Here is a 19,155-nt window from a genome sequence, read left to right on the forward strand (position 1 = left end):
TGTTCTGACCCTCTTGTAGATCCATGGTGATTAATTTTATGAACCAACTTAACTGGACCACAGGGCATCCAGTTACTTAATCAGCATTGTTCTACGTGCTCTGTGAGGGTGTTCTGGGATATTAGTAGAGGAGTAAAGCAGATTGCCCTTCCATCTGTGGGTAGGCTGCCTTAGCCAATCAGATTGCCCTTCCATCTGTGGGTAGGCTGCCTTAGCCAATCAGATTGCCCTTCCGTCTGTGGGTAGGCTGCCTTAGCCAATCAGATTGCCCTTCTGTCTGTGGGTAGGCTGCCTTAGCCAATCAGCCAAAGGACTGAGTAGAACACAGGCTAATTGTCCCTTAGGTATGAGAGAATTCTTAGAGCCTGATGGCTTTTGAACTTGGCACCTTTGCTCACCTCCCCTTCTCTTTAGACTCAAACGGAAACACTGACCCTTGCTGAGTCTTAAGCCTGAGCCGAATGGCCTTTGGACCAGAGCTACCCCATTAACTCTCCTAGTTTTCAAGCCTCAGAGCTTACACTGGAACCAAATGAGGCATTTGCCATCCCATACCTCTGTCAAGTCACCCTACTGACGATGAGACTCTCCAGCCCCCCGTAACTGTGTGAGACAACTCCTCATACCAAAGCAATCCCCTGGTCTCTTTATTTTGGTTCTACTTTTGTGCTGACTTCAATCAGTTCTGCTTTTCTGGAGAACCCTGCCTGATGTAAGGTTCTTCCATGTTCCTATGTTGAAAATGTCCTCTTTTAGCCACATAAAATTCTATTGTTTAATTCATCCTATACTTGGATACTTGTTTCTTATTTTTGTTATTAATAATAGAAATGCAGGGCTGGAGAGCTAGCTCAGAGGTTAAGAACACTGCCTGCTCTTCCAAAGGTCCTAAGTTCAATTCCCAGCAACCACATGGTGGCTCACAACCATCCATTATGAGATCTGGTGCCCTCTTTCTGTGTGCAGGTGTACAATCAAGAAGAATACTATATAAAGAATGATAAAATAAATAAATATTTAAAAAAATAATGGAAATGCAACAATAAGTAGGCTTATACCCTAATAACAGTATTGTGTAAGGGGTTATCTGGATGACAAATTTTATAATTGGGGTTGCTAGGTTAAAGATTGCTATATGCTGGGTGTGGTGGCAAATGCCTTTAATCCTAGCACTCTGGAGACAGAGGCATAATGATCTCCACAAATTTGAGGCCAGGCTGGTCTATATTGCAAGTTTCAGGCCAGCCAGGGAGAGACCCTGCTTCAAACAAAATAAATGAATATATCTGTAGTTCTAATACTGTGACATTGTTCCATAAAAGGGCATGGCTGGCTCATAGCAGAGGCAAACACTGGTAAGAGGTGGCTTTACATTGTTTGCTTGTATTGTGCAGTGTTTTCAAGAAATAAATTGATTTTTCTATTGGAGAGGATGTGACACAGCTGGCTCTTTTACCAATGCTGAATAGAGTTTCAGTAACTACAAATACTTCAGATAACAGTTTTGTGATTTCTTATGAATGAGTGGCTATATTTATATTACGGTCCCATCAGAGAAACAGAAGAAATTTTTTTACTTTTTATATTTTATGTTTTTGCACCCTATCTCTCCCAAAAAGAAAATGAATTTGTTTTTAAATTTTGAGACAGGGTTTTACTATTTAGCCCTGGCTATCCTGGAACTCACTATGTAGACTAAGCCGGACTTGAACTCAGAGATTTGCCTTCCTCTGCCTTTTTTTTTAAAGACTTATTTCCATATTATTATGTATACAGAGCTCTGCACCTGCAGGCCAGAGGAGGGCATCAGATCACTTTATAGATGTTTGTGAGCCACCATGTGGTTGCTGGGAATTGAACTCAGGACCTCTGGAAGAGCAGTTAGTGCTCTTAACCGCTGAGCCATCTCTCCAGCCCTGCTTCTCAAGTGCTAGGACTAAAGGTGTGCACCACTGTGTCTGGTGTGTGTGTGTGTGTGTGTGTGTGTGTGTGTGTGTGTGTGTGTGTTTAGGTAAATGAGTGCAGGTGCTGTGCAGGCCAGAGGCACCATATTCCTCCGGAGCTGGAATTACGGACTATTGTGAGCTGTCTGAAGTGGGTGCTGGGAACCGAACTTGGATCATGCCCCTAACCACTGAGCAATCTCTCGAACCCATAGGGAATATCTTATAGGGATTCAAATACAGGTAATTTTTGGAGATAGCTAAACAGTCTCTACAAGGCTTCTATGCCTCTTTTATTGTACCAAGGAATGAGTGCATGGTGCTGGGCAAGCACGCTCCCAGTAAACTATATTCCCACACTCAACCATTTAAAAAAAATTTCAGTTAAGCTCTCACTAATCTGTTCAGACTGGCCTTAAACTCACTCTTTAGGCCTGGGAGACCTACAGCTTGTGATTTTCGTGTCTCTGCCTCCCCAAGTAGTGGGGATGATAGGACAAATGGCACCAGCTCCAGTAAAGTTAATGGTTTTACATCTAATGCTGGAGTTCCAAGTCCACAGATTAGGAGTTGGGAAGGGAAAAGGGATATTAAGTGAGGCACAGTGGACTCTAAGAGCAAAAGCTCCTGAACAAAGTGGAACTCAGTGTCAGCTGTCATTGCTTTCAGTCTTCATGTGCGTGAACTGCAGACGCAGCAGGCCCCCGTGGTCATCCGACCCAGAAGTGTAATGGTTGGGTGAGGATCAGGAAAACACAGAGGCCTTGTAGGCCTTGATGCTACTCAGGGTAGCAGCGAGGTAAGTCAGCAGATCAACAGTGTGTGGGGGACAAAGATCTGCCTTCCAGATTGTAAATGTCAAATTCTACATTGCTGCTATTTTTCTTCTAATCTTTAAATCGCACACAAAAATGCTTATAGTGGCCCACCCTTATTTGAAACATATGTGAAAGGGAATTTGAAAAACTGCAGTTCCTACTAGCTAAGTAACACTTTACAAAGCTACTACAAACTATGTACCAGCAAATCCTAGATATATACTTGAGAGAAATAAATACATGTATTTACCAAAAGAAACACACTAAAATACAAAAGCAGACATTTTGAGTCTGGTATCTTTTGTTCAATATTGTCTTTAAAAATCATCCATAAAGCTGGGCGTGGTGGTGCACACCTGTAATCCCAGCACTCAGGAGGCAGAGGCAGGTGGATCTTCTTGGTGTACAGGCTTGCTGAGAAGCAGTGAAGCATCATAGAACTTCTACCTTGGTCTTCTCTTGGTACCAAAAGTTTTATTTTCTTCAGGTGCTTTCCAGAACCATCTGTGGTCTTTCCTGGAAGTGCGTAGCATGTTCCAGTACAGGCAGTTCCATATCTCAGGTTTTCCCAGGTAGCCAAGATGCTCAGAGTCTGGGAACATGAGGAGTGTTGGCATGAGCAGGAAACCAGGGTTCTGCATGTTCTCACAGTAAGCTGTGGGTGTCTTCTGCTGCATAGAGCTTAGCACAGCAACTTGCCCATCTTACATATTTAGGATATACGTTAAAGGGAGATGAGCCGGGTGTGGTGGCGCACGCCTTTAATCCCAGCACTTAGGAGGCAGAGGCAGGTGGATTTCTGTGAGTTCGAGGCCAGCCTGGTCTACACATTGAGTCCAGGACAGCCAAGGCTACACAGAGAAACCCTGTCTCGAAAAACCAAAAAGTCAACGATTAGAAAATTGCCCCACACAGTAAACGGTTAGCAACTAGTCTGTTTAATAGAGTTCACCAAGAGGTGGGTTTCACGTGAAAGGCAGCTGGAAGAAAAGGAATACTGCTGAAAGTTAACACACACCTTGTAAAATAAACATGAGGGATAGGTGTGAGAGGGGACTACGGTAAATTGATGTGTTCCCAAGAGGCTGAGAGACCACTACCCCAAGCTTTTGGTTCCGATTTGGAAAGCGAATGTGAGTAAATGTTGTTAGAGCTGATAGTTCAAAAGAAGACTGAAAATCAAAATCCTTTGTGAAGAAGCAGAATGAAGGGCAAGAAGACGGAGGAAGAATTACTCATGAAAAGCTCCGGAGGCTACACATCCGCAGGCTACTTTTGCCTGGCAGGGTGGCCTGCAGGACACGCTGGACCCACTGTCCGCTGACTTGGAAAGGAACAGATCCGGACTACACGACAGGGCTTATGGAAAAGTGGGAGGAGGGGTTGAGTGGGCTGGAATTAGAATACAAAGTTCTCAATGTCCACGCTGGGGGACAGAATTTTCTCAACAGCAGGGAGCGCACGTACCATCCAAAACACTGATAAAAGTTTGAGAAGCTCTGCTGGAGACAGCACGGAAGCGCTGGGCCTTCTACGCTATGAAAACAATAGCCCAGAAAGGCTAATTTGTTAATAACAGCGTGCAGATGAAGACTGACAGTCAGGTTAAAGACCATAAGGACCCAAGGAGAGTGGAGACTTTGAGGCAACGACCATATTCTATTGGAAAAGGAAGCAAGCTCTCAGCAGTCCAGGACCTGTCTCCACTAGTTAAGTTTGAAAGAAGGAACCTGTGTGTTCTGACTGCTCCTATGGCACTTTAAGTCACCTGTCCTAGTCAATGCACATAAGGGTGGAGACAGTCACACACCGAGAGGTGGGCCTGTGGCAAAAATCCAAAAACCCTTGGCAGTGCCTCTTGCCCGTGCTCTAAGTAGACGCCCACACCCTGTTGGGTGGGTTGGGACGCATCCCGCTGCCATGGCGACCGCCTCCTTGGAGACCAGGAGCAGAAGCTTCTGTCCCTGGGGGCGCCCGCATAGGCTCCCTCCCCCCGCCCTTCCCACGCCGCGTGCCTTCTTTGTTCTTATGCTTATCTGGAATGCGGAGTGGGGTGGGAAAGGAAGACACCAAAACCCAGATAAAGTCGAATGGGCAAGGTGATAGCTTAGCTCTTAGATAAAACCGCTGGCAGCTCGGAAGCCTCGTGGGGAAGGCCGCTCTGGTCGGCTTCCAGAAGCTATTCCCACGTAGCCGCCCGCCGCTTAACCGCCAGAGCTCGTGCTACTGGGGTGACGTCGACTCGTGGGGCGCAGCCTCCGCGCGCACGTGATACGGAGTCTCGTCGCTCATTGGTGGATCTCAGATACAGCTCATTGGTCCGAAGTGCCATAGCCCCGCCCCTCCACGCCCCTCAAGCCAATGAAGGAGGAGAGGGCGTGGCGCGAGGCTACTGCGGCGCGGGGCTCTTCCTCGCGCTCAAGAGCCTGCTCCGCTGCCGCCGCCACCTCCGCGGTCGTTCCTGCCCGCCTGGTCGCGGGGCTCGCCTGCAAGGTGAGATGGGCCCTGCTCCTCCTAGTGCACCAGAGCCCGCTCCTGGGTCTGAGATCCTCCCCTGTGCTGGAGCTGGAGGCTCTGTTTTCTAGCCTGAGGAACTCTGCAGAAGCTGAATGGGGTGGGGGATGTGGGGTCCTGGGTACAAGTGACGGTTAGCTGGCAGGGTCCAAGTGACACCTGAGGGTGGGGCCATATTATGCGGCTGTCTTCTCTTTCCCACCTGGTCCCCACGTCTCTATGTGACCTTGGAGGAGTAGCCTCTGAACCTCCGGTGCTTGGGCAAGGATCATGAGGTTGTTGATGTTGGGAGGGTCGTCTCGGGAGACTCCTGCGTCAGCCCGGGCGAGCTCAGAGAGCGCAGGGCATTATCTCAGATGGACAGATCCGCGGCCTTGTGCTTAATATGGGTACGTCTGAGGCCGGTCCCGCTGTTCTTGTCCCCCGAGAAGACAATAATAGTGGGGTGGGGAGTGCCACACCCACAGCGATGGCGATGCAAAAGGACATAGGGCCAGAGCCAGAGCCTCTCCAGTTCTCGCTGAAATGATGTGATTTAGGTTCTGGGCCAGTGCTCTTGTTAGTGAACAGGGCTCAGTTGGACAGTTCGAGTCTTTCCTTTTTAATCTTGGCGGTGGGATGTGGAGATCGGGCATTGCTCTGCATGAAGGAGCGCGCCAGGGAGTGGGGTGGGTGGGGAGTGGGTGGTGGGTGGGAGGGAGGGAGATCAGGAGCAGGTTTCACCCCACGGTCTCCCCCTCTTGCGTGGAACAGACAGTCTAGAGGCCAGAGGAATCCAAGCATGCCCCTCGTTTGGCTGAGGTCAAGGGGAATGTGGGAAGTGGATGCAGGGTTGAGGACAGCAGCACTTGTTGGTCAGCAGGAGGCGAAAATACCCCTTTCACAGGTCGGCCTTTCTCTCCACTGTTTTTGAGAGTAAACACCATACCATCCTTGCATCTTTGGCTTCGGGGTAGGAGACGTCAAAGATAGATTAAAGCTGAGTTAATGGAAGACTGCTTCCACTTGAGGCTTCAATGTGGTCCTCCCTAGCTGAGACTTCAGTGGATGATCTTTGAGCCTTAAGGGGAGGCTGGACAAATGCTTCTGCTGGGCTTGAGTGATTGTGCTGCGCCTGGATCCCAGGATGGGTGTAAGGGAGGAGGCTGTAGGAAGGATAGAAGGCTGCTCTCTGCTCTGGCATAGAGTAAGGCCCCTATTAGCTTGAGAATGGTGATTGAGGGATGGGTAAGAGAGGAGACTCTAAAAGGTTTGGGGATGTGTTCCTAGCCACACAGCACGGGTCAAAGCTGAAACTGGCTTTTTGATAGCTTGGGGCTAGGGGCCTACCCCTGGGAAGAGGCAGATGATGAGGGTGAAGAAAGTCACAACTCAGGCATACCACTTTGCCTTGGATAGACCATCTTTGGCTTTCAGCTTGGAGCTTGAGGGCCAGAACAGGGCTGCCTGGGGTTGCAGCCAGGACTTATGGCACTTGTGGGGCAAGACACTGAGGACCCTGGAATTTTCCGCAGCCATCCAGTTGTTTACTTACATACTAGTTCTTTGGGAAGGTAGCCTCAAAGCAGCCTTCCTCCTCTTCATAGGTTTTTTGTTACTTCAGCTTCTCCTAAGAGTATCTGAAAGCCAGGGAAACCCCCAAGGCCTCAGCTGTTCAATCTTCCCCATCTTGCAGCTGCCAAGGAAGTCACTTGGTTTGTATGTTTTTTTGTTTGTTTTGTTTCATTAATTAATTGAATGATTAATTAAGAGATACTGCCTCAGATAACTCAGGCTGCCTTAAATCACTATGTATCCAAGGGTGACCTTGAACTCCCGATGCTCCTGTCTCTACTTCCCAAGTTTGCCTGCTGCAGTACCCAGTTTCCTCTCCTCTCACTCCTGATTTGCTGACAGTCATCTGAGGACAGGGGCCTCATCTGCTGTGCCCGATGAGGGGGCTGAAGTAGAAAAGGCCCCACAGCAGCCTCCTCTGCGTGTAGTCTTCCTGGAGCCTGGTTGCTTGGGAATGGAAGGAAGGAAGGGGAGAGAGGCCCCTTAACCTCTCAGCTAGTGTCTGAGAAGTTGAGCTCCCAGAGGGCTCCTCCAAGAGTTACCGGAAATGATCTTTTCTGGTGCCTTCCTTCCAGTGAAATTGCCTTTACTCTAGGAATCAGGCCCTCAGAGCTTTGTTTTTGCAGCAGTTGGAGGTTGAGGGGGCCGATTTTCCCAGTGTTCTAGGCACAAGTGCATCAGACCCTGGGAAGAGAAGGCCAATGCTTACTCACCAGCAAGGGCAGGATCTGAATTTGAGTTCATGCTGCACAGCCGCCCTTCTCACCCCCGCCCCCCGTCCCCCCATGTCTGTGGGTTTAGGCGACAGTAGGGACTTAGCACAGGTGCAGGCTGAAGGAATGGAGAGGCTAGGGGTTGTGAGGTGGCCTAGCAGGTCCCTGTGGACAGAACTGCAGCAGGAGAGGCCCAGTGGCCTCTTTTTTCTGCTTCTAATGAGGAATTTGTGTGGATGAGAGTAGCTCCCACGGGGCAGTCACTGGCAGGTTGTCTGTGGTGAAAGGAGGTTTGGTTTTTCCAGGCCCTTGTGGGTCCCTGCAGTTACTCGCTTTACCGTTCTTAGGGTTACAGGCAGTTCCTGGGTGCAGGCGCCCCTTCAGGTTCTGGTCACTGCAGGAAATGGAGGTCTTGCTTTCAGCAGCTTGCTCGTCTTGGGGCGGGTATGGGAGAGAACCAACGGACTGTCTGTAACCCTCCAGCAGAGTGGAAGGAAACCTCAGCTGAAAGGATGTTGCCTTCCCAGGGCAAGAGTTGGCTAAGAGATTAGGGTGAGACGTTCCTGAGAGCCACTTGCCCTGATCACACCATATCTGTCCTGGTTGGACCTCCTCCCTCTGGATGTAATTCAGTCAACAAATATGAACTGATCCACCTTCTTCTCCAGTGCAATGATGGATGCTGGGGACACTTAGCAAAGCCACAGTCATGGCCCCTTATGATGGGAAAGATTGAAACCGAGTGATCACAGAGTGAGAGAGGGGACTGCTAGGCCTTCCCTGGGATTTGGAGTGGAGTGTTTGTTGCTTTCCTAAAAAGAAGATGCTGGGGCTTGGCTTAGATGTTGATGGGAGTTGGGGAGTTTCTGGCTGAGGACCTGGGCAAAGGAAGACTGAGACTACTCCAGGCCAGACTGTTTTGATGAAAGGGCTCATGGGGGTCCACTCACTAGCCACTGGTCATCCACATCTCTAGAAAGGGTCTTGAGATATGGGAGAACCTTACAGACACTGGACTGTGACTTCCCCATAGTTATGGAAATACATCTAGAACAGCCTCTGCAAGCAAGAAGGCCAGCCACTCTGGTCACTTGTCACTTGTCACCGCCTGGAACCTACCACTTTAGGAAGTGGCTGGAATATTCATAAGAGTTGACTCTTTTCTGAGGCTAGGTTCCCTGGAGGTGACCCTTGCCAGAGGTGAGTAGGGCATAGCTCTTCATTCCAGGATCTGGGAATGAGCTTCTGTGAGGGTGTTGATGGTATCTGTGCCTGCTTCTGCATCCTGGAATTTGGAATCTTGGACTTCCATCCACCTCCCCAGGCCTCTTTCTACCAGGGCTATCCTGGGACTCAAGCTGTGAACACCGTAACCACAGTGGAAGCCTGGGTGGACCTGTCTGGCAACAGGCAGTAGGGAAGAAAGAAAGGTCAACTCCATTCCCACTGGTTCCCAGGACTGCTCAGTACTCAGGGGACCTTGAGTTCATGCCCTGGACAGGCCCAGCCATTGACTATAATGCTACCCTGTAGCTTCTCTTCCGTCTCTGGATTATCCAGGGTCACTCCTAGGACACTCATCTCTAAACATTTCAGTGTGCTTCTCTGAAAAAGACACACACACAGGCACGCACGCACGCACGCACATGCACAGTTCCATTATCTCACTGAATAAAATCAGTATTTTAAGCCTGGCGTGGTGGCGCACGCCTTTAATCCCAGCACTCGGGAGGCAGAGGCAGGCGGATTGCTGTGAGTTCGAGGCCAGCCAGGTCTACAAAGTGAGTCCAGGATGGCCAAGGCTACACAGAGAAACCTTGTCTCGAAAAAACCAAAAAATAAAAATAAATAAATAAATAAATAAACAAATAAATAGATAAATAAATAAAATCAGTATTTTAGACTGGCTTCAATTTTCTAAGGACCTCTAAGGAGGTCAGAAGGGCATCAGGCTCCTGGTTTTGAGCTGCTGTGTGGGTGCTGGGAGCTGAACCCAGGTCCTCGGTAAGAGCAACAGGTGCTCCACCCCTTTTGTTTTTGTTTTTTGTTTTTTGAGACAGGGTCTCTCTGTTACATAGAGCCTTGGCTGTCTTGGACTCTCTTTGTAGGACAGGCTGGCTTTGAACTCACAGACATCCTCCTGCCTCTGCCTCCTGAGAGCTGGGATTCAAGGTGTGTGCCACCAATGCCTGGCCAGTTCCAGCCCTTCTTAATATATTTTAATTGAGTTAATTTATGCAGTGCTGTGGCCTTGCCACATTTTAAGCAGGCACTCCACTACTGAGTCACATCTCCAGGTTGTGTTTCTGTCTCTGTGTCTCTCTCTTAATAGTGTCTCTGTGTAGATGAGTCTGGCCTCAGACTCACAGAGATCCACCTAGAAGTGGAGTAACTTACTGGCGATTGTGAGCTGACTGACAGGGTTTTAGGTCTCGAACTCTGGTCCTCTGCAAGAGCAATGCATTTAACCACTAAGCCATCCAGCCCTTCACATGTCTTCTCTTAATAGGCAGTTAGAAACCCCTTCCACCATTCCTTGTAGCTGATGAGGCGAAGGGAGTCAGTTTTCGTGTAGAATTTTTCTGCCTTCTTGGAGCCTTGCTTTTGTGTTCAGCTAACACAGGCTGGTGGATAAACATTTTAGACTGTGTAGGCCACAAGGTCTCTATCACAACTCTTCAAAGCAGTTTCGTTTTAGTGCAAAGATGTCACAAGTGACATACACAGGAACAAGAGGGATTGTGACCCAGTGAAACTTTATTTGCAAACAAACAAAAACAGGCTGTGGCCTAATTCCATATCTAGAACAGTCTCCCCACTCACGCACCCCTGCATGCTTTTAAAAAGAAACAGGTCAGTTGTCCTGTGGCACACCCTGTCTCCTGGATGGTCTCATTGCATGCTCACAGTTATTTAATGTGTTCCACAATCCTGTGGTTTTGGCTAAGAATTTGGGCAGAGAGGCTCAGTTAGCATCTTCGTCAGTCTTCCTTTGTCAGGGATGCTGTGACTTTCTGCGGGCCGTCCTACATCAGGAGGTGTGAATGTGTTGGCTGTCCCACAGTGAGAAAGGGGAGATGTTATATCTTCCCATTACAATCTCCTGTCATTCTCCCTTCGGATCACCAGGTCATCTGCTAGTGTCACTTGGGCACCTCGTATGGGTCAGCATCGTTAGTGTCCTTGCCTCTGGCATTTGTATCTTTAGGAATGCAGAATGACTTAGCATTTGGTCCTTTGTTATCAGCAGGAAGTTGCCTAGAAAGAAAGCAGTTCACTTACAAGAAATATGCTGCTTTTATTTCGCTTTAATTGCCGGTTTCCATAGCAGACAGTTGAGGCACTGCTGCCCTCAGTGGTGACACATGAGGTTTGCGTTTGTTTTGATTACTTTCTACCTTTTCTGCGCTCTCTGTGCATGTGCTGGTTTTGTATATTTCATCTGTTCCATTAGGTGCCCTCACTGTTCTTTTGACACTTAATGGGCTCCATCCTTATACATCAGAGGCTTCCTAAAAATGCCTCATGGGTATTCTTTTTAATTTTGTTACATTCTTCTCTCTCTGTGTGTGTGTGTGTGTGTGTACACTTGCACATGTACTAGCCAGCATATGTATAAAGGTCAGAGGAGTGCAAGATTTGTTTCTCTTCTGCCACGTGGGTCCCCAGATGAAATTCAGGTCATCAGGCTCGGCAGCAAGTGCCTTTACCTGCTGATCAACCCCTTCAGCTTCTTTTACGTCCTTTTGCACTGAGGCAGCCTTTGGGTTGTTGAACCAGAGGCCTCCATGACTCAGGTTAGGGTCTAAATAGTTGACCGACTGCCAAAATATGAATATGACATCTACGAGGTCTTCTCCTGTTCTTGCCCACTTCTGAGCGTACTGCTGACTGATCTGTGTCCACTTGAACTGGGTGTATGACCTGAATATCAATCATCATCCTTGGGCCTGCTCTTTGGGGTCAGTAATGCCAGAAATAGCATCTAAAAAATGCCAATAAAGCTTCCTTTCCAAGCTGTCTTTCCTGCTGGACATAAGAGTCCTGTGTTGTCACTTTGGCAACTGAAGCTAGCTGGCTGAGTCTTAGGTCAGTAGGGTACCAGGCAGGCCTGGGCTGGGCTAAGGGTATGTGTGTTAACTAGATGGCTCAGACAGATGACCCTGTATTGGCTGAAAGCAACAAGGTTTTTCAAAGGGAGCCAAGCCCTCTGATCCTCATCAGCCCATGGCTTGACTTCCATTTCCTTATTCCTTATCCTTCAGGTTCCTGCCACTGTCTCTGGAGCATGGCAGGCTGCTGAGCTTGAGTGGCAGTGTCAAGCAGGAGCTGTGCGTCTTGCCCAGTGGCAGGAAGGGTGTCCATGGCTGCAGCCAACAGAGGTAAGTGCTGTCCTGGGTCTGTAAGTTTGCTCTTGGAGTGGCCCCTGGTGGATGGAGTATTGTTGCATATTGGACTTGCCTCAGCCTTGAATGTGGTACATCTCTGTGTTGTTCAGAGTATGCCAGCGCCTGTGTCGGGTCCAGGGGATCACCCAGGCCCTAGCAGGGAGCCCTGCTTGCTCCTTGGTTGGCCATTCTGTGGAAGTATCTGCTTTTGTGTGCCTATACGTCAGCCACTCTGTTCCTCTGGTGTCAGTTTTAAAGGACATGTAGAGTTTCTTGAACATCAGAGACCTTAACGTGAATCTGGAAGGCTTTAGGCAAAGGAAACCTAGTAAGATTTGAGAATCAGGCTGACGGGGATGCACCAGCGACTGTGGCTATGCCTGTCTGACAGGGTTTCTGCTGAGAATCTGAGAACCCAGGCCAGTGCCCGGCCAGGCCTTCCCTCAGAAGTGACTCTGGATCATTCTCGGGAGGCCTAAGGCTTTGCTGGAGGGTCACAGAGAGCTGGCGTCATGCCCTTAGTTTCCCATAGGCTGAATGTCCAGGCTCTTGACTACCTATCAGCCAATTAGTATGTATTAATCCCTGCCCTTTCTGGCCTTAGAACTCCCAGCACATCACAGTAATAGCTAACACCCCTCAGAGACGCTCATCAACACTAGTAGAGGAAGAAACAGTGGGGCTAGATTGGGATGATGCTCAGCCTCTTAATTGCTAGTGACCATTGATCTTGAGTGGCAGCTAAAGCCTCTTATAGATAACCAGGTGGGTTTGTTTCTGTTCCCCCGCCCCCAAAGTGTGTTGTTTTTAACACCTTATTTCTCCCTTTACAAGTAGACTCCCTAGGCTCCATTCTTATCGCTGTACCCCAGGTTGGTTGGGGCTAACAGGAGTCACAGGCTGGGCCTGTCTTATGCACTAATAAACCTGGAAGGCAAGGTGTCATGGGGCTGGGGAGATGGCTCAGCAGTCCTTGTGCAGAGGATCTGGGCTGAGTTTCCAGCACCCACACCAGGCTTCTCTGAGCTATCTGTGAATCCAGCTCCTGTGTATCTTTGTTGTTGTTAGCCTTTGTTGTTGCTGCTTGTTTTGTTTTGTTCTAAGACAGTGTCTTACAATGTGACACCAGCTGGCTTTGAACTCAACAGATACTCACCTGCCTCTGCTTTCTAAGTGCTGGGATTAAAAGTGTGTGTTACTATGCCTAAAAGATCCAGTGTCTTCTTGCTTGACACATTGTGCACATAAAATCAGACACACACACGCACAAATAAAAATCTTTGAAAAACACTAGATGCTAGGGATGGAGGATGCCAAGAGCAGTCTGGGATGGGCAGGAAACTAGGAGGCGTGGCTTCCTGGTGGTGAAGGAATCCAGCAGCACCTGGAGCTCTCTCCTCCTCTTCCTAGGCAATAAGCCCAGAGTCCGAAGTATCCGCTTTGCAGCAGGCCATGATGCAGAAGGCTCCCAGAGCCACGTCCACTTTGATGAAAAGCTGCATGACTCTGTGGTCATGGTTACTCAGGAGAGTGACAACAGCTTTCTAGTTAAGGTATGTGAGCCCCTCCCTCTCACCAACCTCACTCCTTCCTCTTGCCTGGCTTCTAGAAGCTGTCCTATTCATCCAAGGCCTTCCACAGCCGGGGTCATAGGCATAGTCTTGCCTCTCCCTGAACCTTTCTTCATCTGTAGAACGGGAGGTGAGGGAATCAGTAAGTAATTTTAAACAGATGTTGTGTGACTCAAGGCTGCTCTCAGTGGCCTATTCCATAGGCCGTAAACAAGAACCACAGAGGCTGTGGTGCCATGAGCCTGGATCCGGCTCGGGCAGGCTGGCCTGGCTTTGTGGCCTTGGGCAGTTTGCCCCATTTATCTCCTTCCTCCTTTGGTCTCGCTCTGTTTTTTACATTTATTTGTTTTGTTGCAGCATGTATGCCACGGTGGCATATGGAGGTCAGAGGGCAACCTGCCTAAGTCTGGTTTCTCCTCTGCTTTGCGGCTGTCAGGCTTGGCTGCAAGTCTTTCTTGCTGAGCCGTCTCACCAGCTGGCTAGTCACACCTTAACAACGTGTTGGTGTGAGAATGAAAGGACGTGTGGATGTGATGTCACTAATTATGGTGATGATGAGGTGTTAGTTTTTACTCTTTGCCAGATTTGGCTCTTTGTAGTTGTATTAATTATCTCAAATGAGCCCACGGCCGTGAGCATGCGACAGACACTACCACCAAGCTGTGTCAGCCTTACCCTGAGTCTCCTCCTTAGTGGGACACTTTTACTCATGGCCGTACTTCACATACCCAGCAGCATGGCTCCTTCAGCTGCTTGGATGCTGTTAGGTTCCACACCCACTTGGAAGGGACAGGAAGGAATTTCTGGAGGGGCTGTGTTGGGGGACATAGGGATTGAGACCCTCGGATTGGTCAGTAAGACAGGTCCCAGACTTGAGTAGGAGAGCCCTCTGGTGACAGGGCTTGCTGCCCTCCTCTGAGGGGTGCTAGGTTTGTATTCATTTCTGTCCAGCCCAGCTCTAAAGTCTTCATTCTGTTTCCTGCAGTTGATGGTTTCCAGGGAAATAAACAAAATAAAGGCACTAAAAAACCTTGACAGGAAAGTTAATTGTAGCCACAGTCATAGGCACATCACCCAGGAGTGACTGTGGTGAATGTTTTAGTGTATTTTTACAAAGCTTTTTTTCCCAAAAGCTAATATTTGTTTGTTTTTTTTGTTGTTTGTTTGTTTGTTTTCCGAGACAAGGTCTCTCTCTGTAGCCTTGGCTGTCCTAGACTCACTTTGTAGACCAGGCTGGCCTCGAACTCACAGCGATCCGCCTGCCTCTGCCTCCCAAGTGCTGGGATTAAAGGCGTGCACCACCACCGCCCGGCTAATATTTGTTGTTGTTGGGGCTTTTGTTTTTTTGAGACAGGACTTTTTTTTGTGTGTAGCCCTGGCTTCTCTGGAACTCACTTGTAGACCTGCCTCTGCCTCCCAAGTGCTGGGGTTAAAGGGGTGCACCACCACATCCAGCTGACATGTGATTTTTGTTTGCTTCTGTTTGCAAACTGTTTCCTGACTGCCAGGAAATAATTTTCAATGAGATTTCACCCCCATCTGGTATTTGGCATATGTCATGGCTGCTTTTATGTTCCTGGGTTTTCCGGTTGTTTCCATTCCTGGTATAAATTAGGGTGCTGATAAGCACCCTCTTAGACATCTCTGAGTATTTCCCTGGCAAATTCTGCAAGTGCCACAGCTGGGCCCCAGGTCACAGCATACAAGTCTAGCTAGAAGGTCTTTAAATTTTCTTTTAAAGTTATTACTATGTGTGCCATAGTGCGCCTGTGGGGGTCAGGAAACAGCTGTATGGAGTCAGTTCTCTCCTTCCCTTTCACACTGTGCTGGACTCAGGTCCAAAATCTGTGTGGCAAGCACCGTTATTCATCAAGTTATCTTACCAGCCCCTACAAAGCCCCGCCCCCTTGTAAACCTTACTTACTTATTTATTTATTTATTTTGAGACAGGGTTTCTCTTGTGTAGCCCTCACTGTCCTGTAACTCATCTCTGTAGACCAGGCTGACCTTGAACTCAGCAATCTGCTTATGTCTGCCTCCAGAGTGCTGGGATCAAAGGTGAGCACCACCACTACCCAGCCTTTAAACGTTTATTTCTTTTTGGGAGGAGGTGTGCCATAGCATACATATGGAAGTCAGAGGACAGCGTGCAAGATTCAATTCCCTCCTTCCACTGTGTGGGTTCTGGGGACCAGATTCAGGTTGTCAGGCACCCTTTTACCTACTGTGCTAGCTCATCAGCCCTGAAAAAATAAATTGAGGGCCACTGAAATGGCTTAGCCGGTAATAAAGGTACTTGCCCAGCCAGCCTAAGTAAGTTTGGTCCCTGGAACCTACTTGGTGGAAGGACAGCGCCAACTCCTGTGAATTGTCTTTTGACCTCCATAATGCTACAGCATATACCAAACCCACCCTGTCACCCCCAATAAATAAATGAAATAGAAACCCAATTTTTTTTTAAAAATGTATTTTTTGTTTTGTTTTTTTGAGACAGCATCTCGTGTACTCCAAGCCGTCCTTGAACTAGCTGTGTAGCCAAGGATGACCTTTGACTTCTGACCCTTCTGCCCCCAACCTCCAAAGTGCTGGGATTGCAGGTGTGCCCCACCATGCCTGACTTGATTTGGTGTGGGGGATCAAACCGAGGGCCATGCATGCTAGACAGGCACTCCACCAACTGAGTTATATCCCCAGCTCTTTGTTTTGAGAGTGTCACCGGGCTGGCCTAAGGCACTGGGTGGCTCAGACTGCTCTTAAACTTGCGGCAGTCCTACACTCCTTAGTGCTGGGAGTAGATGTGAGCTGCCATGCCTGTCTCGGAAAGCGTTCCAGAGGCCACTCTTCTCAGCAGCATTTCAGCTTATGACCCTTCACCTCAAGAAGTTCCCAAGGCATCTGTCCCGGAGGGACAACACTGGTTTGCCTGGCAGTATATCTGGATGACAGAAATTGCTTGGGCCATGAGCAGAGGTCACTGGTCACATGGCACCTTTGAGTGCAGATAGGCAGGCATCTATTACCATGGGGTCAGCAGATAGGTCACAGGGTCAATGGTTAATATTTGGTTGTGGCTTGCTGTGGGCTCCCACAGCTGTTAATATTCGGCTTGTGGCCTGCTTTCGGCCCCCACAGCTGCTTTAGTGTGGTTTTTGTGTTTGGTTCTTGGGATCAAAACCAAGTTTCCCACATGTTGAATACACAGTCTACCACTGAGCCATTCTCCAAACCCTACTGTTCATTTCCCCACTTCTTCCTCTCACGCATCCTCTGCTGTCAAGTAACGGCGGGACTGCTTAATCTGGACAGGTGCTGCCCAACAAGCTTCCCCTCCCGGCCAGTGGCTGGCTTCTTACTGTGTATAACACAGGACAGGAGTGACCAAGAGATCTGTAGTTCACCATGTGGCTTCTAGGCAGCCTCTTCCTGACTTCCATATCCTTAACTATAAAACTGACCACTGAGGCCTGTGGAGCCTCTAAGACAGATGCCAGGGATTGCGTGGGCCTAAAGGGGGAAGGGGTTATTAAAAGGCTTGGAGCCATGGTGCTAGGGCTGTAGGACAGCTGGACAGTAACGAGAGCTGGGCACGCAGGGAGGCAGATGCTGGGCTCCACCAGGAGCACAGGCGGCATACTCTGATGGCGCATGAGAAGCAGCTGTGACGATGATGCCTCTCCCTTGCCCCCTTTGGCTGCAGGTTGGCTTCCTGAAGATCCTGCACAGGTATGAGATCACCTTTACTCTGCCTCCTGTGCGCAGGCTGAGCAAGGATGTCCGGGAGGCCCCTGTCCACAGCTTGCACCTCAAGCTTCTCAGTGTCACGCCCATCCCTGAAGGTAGGTCCCCTACTGGGACGCCCTTTCCCTAGCTTAGGGTGAACAGGTGACTCAGCAAAAGTCAGGGGCATGGCACCTCCTTGAGCTTCCGGTGTGGGAGTGTGGCAGTTCCAGCCCCAGGCCTCTGGTGTTAGACAGAGAAGCCCATCCCATTAACGCACACTGCAGGTTTGCACCTGTCCACTGCCTGGTGGTACCCAGTGGAGAGGCGCCAGAGGTGGGAAGCCACTGAGGGACTGCTTTGGGCCTCCAGGCTTCCCTCTCATCTTCCTAGATAAAAAGGCAGGGGCTGTAGTAGGAACTCTGGTGCCTAATGCCCAGGGACCACTAGCTCCAGGCCCTGCGTTCTAGGCTGCTTCTCCAGCTGGCTTCTGGTCCTGACCCACTCCTGATCCCCAGCCTGGCAGACACTAGAGTGCCAGTTTCAGGGCACGCTGCTGAGCTCCACCTTCAGTTCCGTGTCCCCACTGCTGCACCTAACCACCTGCCCTTCGAGAACTGAGACAGGCCTCTCCTCTTGCCATCCTATCTGCTCAAAGCTTCCTCTGACAGCCTCTTTAACTCCAGCACCTTCTTCCTGCTTTCCTGTGTGACGCCAGTGGGACCTCTTCTATGAAGGATGGAGTGGACCCTGTCTTCCACCTTTAGAGCTATGCTGGGGTCTCAGGCCAGAGACACGTTGATCTTAAGTCCTGTAGCAGCTCTGTGGGGCTGGGTCTCTGGGGGGACCATCTGGGCTTCTTCCGGAAGAGGCTCAGCAGGACTTACTACTGGAGGGGAGGGGTGCTGGGGACCACGTAGAGGAGGTATGGGAGGTACTGACTGCTTATCCTCCCCTGTCCTCCAGCAGGCTACAGCATCAAGTGTGAGTACTCGGCACACAAAGAAGGTGTCCTCAAAGAGGAGATGCTACTGGCCTGCGAGGGTGACCCAGGCACCTGTGTGCGAGTGATGGTGCAGGCCCGGGTCATGGGTGAGTGAGAGCGGGGCAGGTCTGGCTTCAGGAGATTCTTGAAGCTGGCAGGGTCACCAGCTAATGCTGGGAGAGGTCCCTGGGTAGTACACCTTGTGTGGTGCCAGGACACAGCCAGCACGCTAACACGTGGCACCTACCTTGCAGACCGGCACCACGGTACACCCATGCTGCTGGACGGCGTCAAGTGTGTGGGCGCCGAGCTGGAGTACGACTCAGAACACAGCGACTGGCACGGCTTCGACTGAGGCCTGGGGCCGCGCCTGCCTGCCTGCCTGCCTGCCTGAGCCTTAAATTCCACCTGCTCCCCGACATGCTGCGTGATGGTGTGGCTTCCTCACCTCTCCCCTGGTGGGCATGGCGGGGCTAGACCTTGCTCATGCCCCCTACTTCTGCCTTCATTCCTGCCGCCACCCTGCCTCTCCTTCAGTCTCCTCTCCCATGTGCCTGACGGAAGAAATGGGTTGAGCCCTGAGGAGGCTATTTGAGAGGAGGGACCTGGGGTGGGATTTACCTCTTTCACCCCAAGCCATAGGGGCTCTAGCTAGGGATTAGGAGCAGACAGAGTGGCTCTGTCTCTGTGACACTGATGCCCCGTTGCTGCTGCTGCTGTCGTCTCACCTTCCCCACCCCTGCTGCCCCTCTGTCTTCCTTCCCCACCGCTGTTCATGTGGTGAGGAGGTACAGATCCTAGCTCCTACCCCTCAGGTCTGTGGTACTTGGTTTTTAAATGACTGTTTGGGATAGAGACCTCAATAAATAAAAATCCCAGTAGGTATCAGAGGCCAGTGGAGGCTTTTTGTTCCTTGGGTTTGCGAGACTACCCTATCCTTCACAGATGGGCC

General features: G+C 49.8%; 1 protein-coding gene across 2 annotated transcripts; it reads left to right on the forward strand.

Annotated features, from left to right (window-relative positions):
• Window positions 1-5,108: 5,108 nt before the first annotated feature.
• On the forward strand, window positions 5,109-19,088 carry ADISSP (adipose secreted signaling protein). 2 transcript variants are annotated; one of them, XM_084774719.1, is made up of 6 exons: window positions 5,109-5,254; window positions 11,808-11,924; window positions 13,341-13,483; window positions 17,199-17,337; window positions 18,188-18,310; window positions 18,458-19,088. In XM_084774719.1, exons 2-6 carry the CDS (start codon window positions 11,906-11,908, stop codon window positions 18,556-18,558), a joined length of 525 nt encoding a protein of 174 aa, XP_084630845.1. In that variant the 5' UTR covers window positions 5,109-5,254; window positions 11,808-11,905; the 3' UTR covers window positions 18,559-19,088. The 2 variants fall into 2 exon arrangements, with proteins under 2 accessions (XP_084630845.1, XP_084630844.1); XM_084774718.1 differs by having other exon boundaries at window positions 5,110-5,254; window positions 18,185-18,310.
• Window positions 19,089-19,155: the final 67 nt, after the last annotated feature.

Source organism: Acomys minous (assembly GCF_964271855.1).
Source record: "Acomys minous genome assembly, chromosome: 3".
Lineage (NCBI taxonomy): Eukaryota > Metazoa > Chordata > Mammalia > Rodentia > Muridae > Acomys > Acomys minous.

Bases quoted from the DNA above. Each gene is read 5' to 3' on its own strand.
- ADISSP (XM_084774718.1), top strand. The intron at 13,484-17,198 runs GTATGTGAGCCC...CTTTGGCTGCAG, and splicing joins ACAACAGCTTTCTAGTTAAG to GTTGGCTTCCTGAAGATCCT. The intron at 17,338-18,184 runs GTAGGTCCCCTA...CCTGTCCTCCAG, and splicing joins TGTCACGCCCATCCCTGAAG to CAGGCTACAGCATCAAGTGT.